Genomic DNA, 7,849 nt, shown 5'->3' with positions numbered 1-7,849 from the left:
CATGCAAAAAAGAGCGCTCACACTATGCACCTCTGTTCTTAGACACGGCTGGAAATATTTGCTCTATGCTTTCTTTGGCTCCAGTGGCCCTTGGCCTACGGTTTATTCATCTGGGTAGTGACAACTTCAACTCAGACAGGAAAATTGAGGTAGTGTTTCTTTGCTTTGCTGCACAAAATAGTAAATACAGTGTTTCTGTTTGTGAAAGGTCATTAATTCATTGGTTGGAAAATTCCAAGGTAGCAGGTAATGACAGCGCTTTGCCCTAACTCTTGGACTGATGTGAAAAAGCTGCAGTCAAGACCGTGTTTTAAGTTGAGCTGAGGGGAAATTATATAATTAATGTGTAAATGGAGTCTTTATAGACTCAAATGAAGCGCACGCACACACGGAATATTTTGTTGATGTGCTCGACATTGACGGTTCTAGTCACAGTTTCCTATCCTCTGTTGAAACATGAAAATAGTTCCATTAATGTGGAATAGACAGCAATAAAACAGGGACATGGTGTTCAGAGTCAAACATATGTCAAATATTTGTACTGGATTTCATAAATCATTGGTATTTCCTGGAATTTTGTGTCCAAAGATCTTTGGCATCCCAACAAAAATTCTTTTGTAATGTTACACAACAGACTACGGGTACGGAGGTGTGGCGATGAATTTTTTTTTAAGGCTGCTTGCTTGGGGTCCATTCTGAAGAAGGCTGTTATTAGGGTAGCGATGTGTGAAAATAGTAATTACATTGACAGCAAAGGTTTTCATTACTCAAGCATGGGGGTTGTGGATGCCTGTTTGAAATTTGGGGATTTTCCAACGACTTCTGGCCTGTCGTCTGTGATGAGATGGCTTTTCTCTAACATCTGGTTCTATGACTGATTTAGATTCCTTGAGTGAACTGATTGTGGTTGTTTATGGATACTTGGGGATTGAAACCGATCCGCGCCGTAATGGCCCGGTCAATGTCTGTATAAAGAAAAAAATAATAAATAGGTCTGGATTTGTTGATTCTTTGCACAACATGTCTTTATTGTGACTGGACCAAAGGAAACCTATCTATCGCTCAGCATTGAACAAAGTTTGCTTTTAGGTTGTATTTGTGTCATTTGGTTTTACATTTTGACTGATGGGTAGTGTGACCAGACCGACGGTCTCCTTTGGAACAGCTGATTTACGTCCGGTCCAGGACACTTATGCACTGTGACCGGAATGCAGAGAATGTCAAAGACCCCCTCCTCTGCATGTCCCTTCAACATGCAAACAAATGGTGCAGGCGCCGGCCCAAGCACCACCGGTGCTCCCACTGCAGGGCAAGGAGACAGAATGTCAGGAATGTTCGAGACAGAAAATAAATCCATTCTGTCTTTCTGTCAATCTGTACTTCATTTTTTTCCCCCTTGTCTGCTTCTTGCGTTACAATTTCTAATTTGTAGTCCAATTTGGTAGCATCGTATTTGTGGTGCGTTCTCACAATAATAAAGAGATCATGTTCAGAATAAAATATTTTATTTGTGTTCAAATTCCAAAACACTTTTATGCATAATAGTCTGTCATAAAAAAAAAGGCAGATTGATGAAGAGACAAAGAGTGCTTTGTTAAACCCACAACAGTGTTTGACACACAAATCTGAAAAAGAAAAACAGAATATTTATAAAATTCGCCTCTCGCCCAAAGTCAACTGGGCATGCTCCAGCACATCCGCGAATGAATATAAGCAGTAAAGAAAATACATGGATGGATGGATGAAGATTAAAGGCACAATACTGTAACCCAGTACTACATGCATATATGAACATGCCGGCATGGCCAAAAAAAAGAGAAAAAAAAAAAATCACTCCATAGAAGCCAAAATAGTTATATGTTTTGATAATGAAAACATAGGCAGCTCTGTCTAACGTAGCTCACATAGTCCTTTGTTGATCATTTGATCATTCCCTTTCTCCTCCAAGGGCCTCAGTGCAGCTCAAGGCCTGCTTTTCACTGCGGGTTGATCCATTATGTTGAGCACATCATCCAGGATGGATGGGCCCAGATCAAGTTCAAGGGAGAGCAGTGACCCCGTGATTCGGGTGAGGGACTCTTGTGATGTGTTCTTCTCTTTGGAAAAGTCAAAGTCAAAATCACAGATGCGGCCCTCCTCAACACCACTGTCTCTGTCCACCCACTCTCCGTTGCACTTGGGAAGCTCCTGCTTGAATTCCAGGTTAATGTTTTTCTGAAAATGTCCCAGATCGTTGCTCTTGTCAGTGAGACTACCGGCGTCATTGTAAATTTTGCTCTTGTAGTCCTCTTTTGCATAACTTTCAAAGCTGTCATTGCTCGTATTGCTGTGAAGGCTTCCGTTAGCTTTGTAGCTGCTGCTGCCATGATTGTTGATGTAATAAGATTGCTCCTCAATCCTATTTTCTTTTTTGTTCACCATATTAGTCTTGATAACCGCTTTCGATTTCGGCTTTTTCATGTTCTCCAGGAGATCCAGAAGGACGTCGGGCTTTGACTGGATGTCTCGAAAGTGGGGTGAGGTCTTGCTACTGTAGTTGTCCATGGAGTGCAAGAAAGCATCCATCTGCACGATCTCTACATCCTCAATGTTGTCAGGTTTCGTTGGGGGTGCGGGCCCTGTTATGTCTCCAGGTTGCGGGGGCATTGAGAATACGGTGGAGGAGATCAGTGGTAGGGTAAGTGCCTGACAGCCACCGATGGTCGGGAGGGAGATGGCATTCTTGAGAACAGGGGATGGGGTCTCCGCGAAGGAAGCATTGCCTGTACTGTTGGCTCTCAGAAACTCAGTTTGGACGCCATACTGTGGTTGGGAATCTCCCTTTCCCGGTAGGAGCTCATACTTTCCTTGGAGGAAGGACATGTCTCCAAAGGCATCCCTCTCGCCACCCCTGCCGATGTGAATGGTGTGTCGAAAATCGCCGAGTGGCGGACTGATCATGTCCGGTGACAAAATATCACGTAGGCGACATTTTTTCCCCTTCTTACTGTTGGTGGGTTTCAGATATATCGGTGCTTTTGCTGGCATGACTGTGACTCGGAGTAGCTCTATAACTTGTAGATTACAGATCCCCAACGAGAATCTTGAGTTACATTCTCCGTATTACGTCGTCCATGCAGCACTCCACTGTTCTCTGAAAACAACAAGAAAGGAAGCAAATTAAGAACGCAAAAAAATATGTTGATGTTGAAAACACATTACAGTCCGTAATAACAATAACAAGTAAAAAAAGTACACAAAGGATCCTGACAGAAAGAATAAACATTTCATTGCTCAACTTGATTGGGCTGATCTTAAAAGCTTGAAGATCAGAGAAGGATGAGCGTATCTCTTTTCACGTGTCTCTCCTTTGGTCTGCACCATTGTCGATGTGCTAATGTAGAACAGCTGGTCTACAGATTGGATAGTAAAGGGGGACTTTAATAGGATCAGTGGAGGGCACCCCGCTTGAGAAAAAGCGTAGACACGCACAAGATGGGCAAAAGGGTTTTAAGGGGGGGATTGGATATAATAAGGGCAAGTGGATTTTAAGAAAGAAGGCGATGCAGATTTGGCACGAGATTGACTTTGAATCACAAACCCCATCAGTATGACTGATGGTTATTAAGGCCTGCTAAATTTGATGAAGTTACTGATTGCTTTCTGCTGTCTCTTGAGAATGTCAGCACAAGATTAAGAGTGGAATGAACTGACATAGTAAGACAATGTTCGGACAAAACACTAGACCGGAGAAAGGGGTAAATTCTTTTTGTCTCTCTCTTTTGAGTGCATGTGTGTGTGTGCGCGATGAGTGGCAGTCGAGAGAGCTTGCCCATTTATAGACATTTACTGATGAGGTCTGTCAGCAGTGTCCGTCTGATAGTGCATCACTAAAAACAGTCAGCTTAGTTTAACAAAAAGAAAGCACAAGGTAATAATATATAAAAAAAAAAAACACATTCCTCCATCAACCTTATCAAAGACACTTTTGGCAGGCTATGTTTATTTAGCATGGAGCCAGAGAGACCGGCACTCGTTGAGACATGAAACTGCGGCATTTTTAACATGAATTCCTAGAAGTGCTGTTTTATTGTTGTGTACTAGGTAAGAAATTTGCACGTCGGTAAAAGCCATTTTGGCTCAAGCTTTACCAAGAAAGGACTGGACTGGGGATATAGTCATGACAAAACAGTGTGGTGAACAACAACATCTTTTGTATGGGAGTGCTTGTGGGACATGCCTGACTGTGCTTGTGACTGATAGCGCTTTTGAATGGACGCCATGCGTGAGCTGTGTTTAAGAAAAATATCAATATGATCCGTGACTTGTTTTGTTCATATTTACAATTGAGGCTTTCATTCTTTCAGCCCACTCTCGTTGTTCATTCTCTGGCCTGGTACATAGATTTCAATTTGTCTCAATTTTGGTACTTATTTTATGTCTTATACAATCCTGTAGTCTGACATATGTTAAAGATGAATTTGTCCCGATAATGGTGTCCAAAAATGAAGTCATAACTATGACTTGTCACAGAAAATTTTTGGAACCTCCATTTTTCAGGAAGAAAGTGCTCACTATAGCCATTTCCCAAGTTCTGGTAGTCCATCCATTCTTTGCCCCACTTATTCTCACGTGACTCGCAGGTATGCTGGAGCCTATCCCAGGTGACTTTGCCTATAAATCTTGGCACACCCTGAGTTGGTCGCCAGCCAATCACATGACAAAGAACCAAACGTTCACACTCACGGAAAACAACTTCAGTGAACCTATTATGTATATTTTTGGTATGAGGGAGGAAACTGCAGGGCTCAGAGTCGCCGATTAACTGATAAAATAATTGATAAGAGAAACGATTCATTTGTGACAGCCCGACCGAACTTCGATTTCAAGTTTCAGATACACTGTAACATAATCTCAGCAGTGTCATTGATTAATCGACTTCAACTCAAATTTCACCTTGTCATAGTCTACTAAAAAAACATCTTTCAACCACTACTCTGCGATGTTTTGTAGTACAATGCAAAAAATAGACAGGGAATTGGAAAAAGCAACATTTTGCGCTCTTAACTGAACTATGCCTCAAACCTTTCCAACCCCGACAGTCCCAAGTACAATTTGGGCCCAGGAGGCTCACCATTTGCTAGAATCTAAAAACAGCTTTCTGCGGGCTAGCTAACTCCGGTTGCATGCTTCAAGCTCATTGCAAGGCCGCTTCCATAAAAAGTCACTGTTAGCTATCAAACTTAATTACCCCTGCAAAGAACTCTGACCTCAACCTCAACCAACACCTGTGAGATGAACTCGAGCTGTAAGTAGACACAGGCAGGGACTTATACGACCTCACAAATACGGAACACAAATTCTTTCTGGAAGAATGGAAGCTGTTTGACTTGAACAGGAAAGAAGACGCATTATATTTATTTTTAGTTGTGTAATAGCCAGATGTGCCAATAACTATTGTTGAAATGACAAAATGCCTGCTTGGACCTAACATGATAGTCTCACAGGGAGTGGATCCCATATGCATCTTCGCCAAGGTCAACATTTGTGGCCTGTAAGAAGTCAGCTGGTGTGGTGAAAGCCTGAGGCTATGACCTTCACATCAGACATCCTGCTGGTAACTCATTTTGGCTTCATTGGCAAACATGAGAGGAATTCCAGAGGTCACATGCAAATTACTGGTAAAACAATCATGCTGTTTTTGGCTACTGCCACCAACGCACAACACACCTGCGTGAGGTGTGGCGGGAGATGATTCACACGTTCTCAGGAATCAAAACAATCCTCGTCAAGCTCGTTCGTGATAAACAACAGTTGACTTAAGTGGAAGAGTTTATTGAGGGCAACATTTGAAGTTCAAAATAATCTTCAGTTTATGGAGAACTCTGATAAGCCACAAAGCCAGGCCCAGATTTGCACTCTGCTTTTGGTACTTGCTCAAAATGTGTTGCACGTGTTGACCAATCTGGGCCAAGCAGTGCTGCCACAACAGAATGCGGTCACGGTTTTCATTTATATCTCTCGTGGGGGGGAGTTGGAATCTGATGGCACACTTTCCTAAATATATACTTGCCTGAGAATCTGTCCAGCACGATAAACCAGAGTGTCATTGGGTCAGCGATAGCTTGCTGGGTGGGCATGGAGTGATCTGGAGCCGCTCCAGCCTGAGCTTGCTCGGGCACTTAGTTATTAGTGTGGAGACATTATAAGGAGCAAGGTGTTGAAAGAGTTTGGCATCTGGCATTCAACGTGTGGCTCATGATTTGTGTGGGCGAGTCACGTGCACAATACAAATGGGTCAGTATATTATTAGTGGTGTAACCCAATGACAAGATTGCATATTTCTGGTGGCACCACAACGAATAAGAAGAGCAGCTGTTTAAAATGTGACCTGCATGTGACTTCCCCTATTTGTCCAAAATAGATATTACGCACCCACAAAATATTCCTCTTGAAAAAAAGAATGCGCTGATATGTTTTTTGTCTTGTTTAAAAATAGATCTTATTTGATATTTGGTTAATTGTTGTCATAAAGAAAAGACCACTTTAAAATTACTGCCTTTGCTTTCATGCCTGAAAGGTTGAAAGAGCTTCTTCGACTGAAAATGGCAGCCCTAGAATAGTCCGAAGTGTTTGTTTCATAAAAAAAAAAGTTCAATTATAGGCAAAGGCTTTACTTCTGAGGGCCCGTGGTGGGAGTGTGAATAGCAGGGTTGCACATTTGTTCTGTCGATCTTGCTTCCTTTTTTTACCATCCGCAGCTTGTCAGCATTGCGTGATGAGTAGGGAACTCAAATCCAAGCACACAAAACGTGAAACGAATTCCCACATGCACTGGTTAGAAATAATCTTTCAATTTGCCTGTTAAATATCATCTATCTGCTATCATTGATCTAAATTCAAAGCTATCGTTGTGATTTACTCTATAAAGGAACATCCCTTAGATGTGTCGCATGAGGGAGCTTATTATGTTGCTCTTGGCAGTCAAGTGTGTGACCTTAAAAACCTGCTTTACACCGCTTGCATTCATTCACGTGTCAAAGTCAGCAGCAAGCTGCTTGAGAGATTTGCTGACAACAAAATGTGTGTAGAATCCTGCACACTACAACACCATTACGCCATTCAGCAATTCAGAGATGAAAAATAAATCTTGTGCTCACTCACCTCCTCAGTAATGCTTGATCCTCTCCAGGTTGTGCACGATCATTGCTCTTTTTTTTTTTTGGTCTTTGATGGCTTCTTTTATGTTTCAGCCTTAGGTTTCTGCCTCGGGGCTGCACTTCTGTCGACTGGGACGTCTGCCGGACAGCTGTTTATCAATTGCTCCTCGGCTCCTGTTCCTCTCTGAAGTAAGTCGAGTCTCCTCCTATACCTCCCTCACCCCGGTCCTCCCTCCTCTTCCTCTCTCTCATTCTTCTCATTACTCTCTCCTTGCCTCCTTCCCCTCCCTTCTCTCTCTCTCTCTCTCTCTCTCTCTCTCTCTCTCGAGCAACACCTGCTATCTCTCCTATTTGCTTCATAGATTGTTTTACTTTTATTGCGTTCCTGGGAAATGCAGTAATAAAAAAATCTGCAGTAATCACAAGCTCAGCAAGAAATAGCATGTGGATATCTGGCTGCATGATGTGAAGGCGAGCGAGCGTGCATGTGTCTCATTTCGTTCCGTCTCACATCTGATAAGAGCTATTCTGTAAATTCTGTGGACAGCCTCGAGATATTTGACTGGACCGGACAATTTCTTCGCGTTTTTATCCTTATCTGTCTGTCACAAACATTCTTTCCAAAACCAAAACCTCCCTTTTCCTGTTAGAATGGGGTATTTGGATAACTAGAGGATCAGACTGTTTTGCAGGGAAGCTTTATTCTTCTA

General features: G+C 42.4%; 1 protein-coding gene across 1 annotated transcript; it reads right to left on the bottom strand.

The window, feature by feature from the left end:
* Window positions 1-1,488: 1,488 nt before the first annotated feature.
* Window positions 1,489-7,378, bottom strand: cdc42ep3 (CDC42 effector protein (Rho GTPase binding) 3). The gene is made up of 2 exons (XM_049735408.2): window positions 7,144-7,378; window positions 1,489-3,133 (listed from the first exon to the last, which is right to left on the bottom strand). The coding sequence occupies exon 2, from the start codon at window positions 3,025-3,027 to the stop codon at window positions 1,963-1,965; it is 1,065 nt and encodes a 354-aa protein (XP_049591365.1). The 5' UTR covers window positions 3,028-3,133; window positions 7,144-7,378; the 3' UTR covers window positions 1,489-1,962.
* Window positions 7,379-7,849: the final 471 nt, after the last annotated feature.

The sequence above is a fragment of the Syngnathus scovelli genome, chromosome 12, assembly GCF_024217435.2.
Source record: "Syngnathus scovelli strain Florida chromosome 12, RoL_Ssco_1.2, whole genome shotgun sequence".
In the NCBI taxonomy this organism is placed as follows: domain Eukaryota; kingdom Metazoa; phylum Chordata; class Actinopteri; order Syngnathiformes; family Syngnathidae; genus Syngnathus; species Syngnathus scovelli.
Note: the sequence above shows the minus strand (reverse complement) of the source record. Positions and strands in the feature narration are given on the sequence as shown.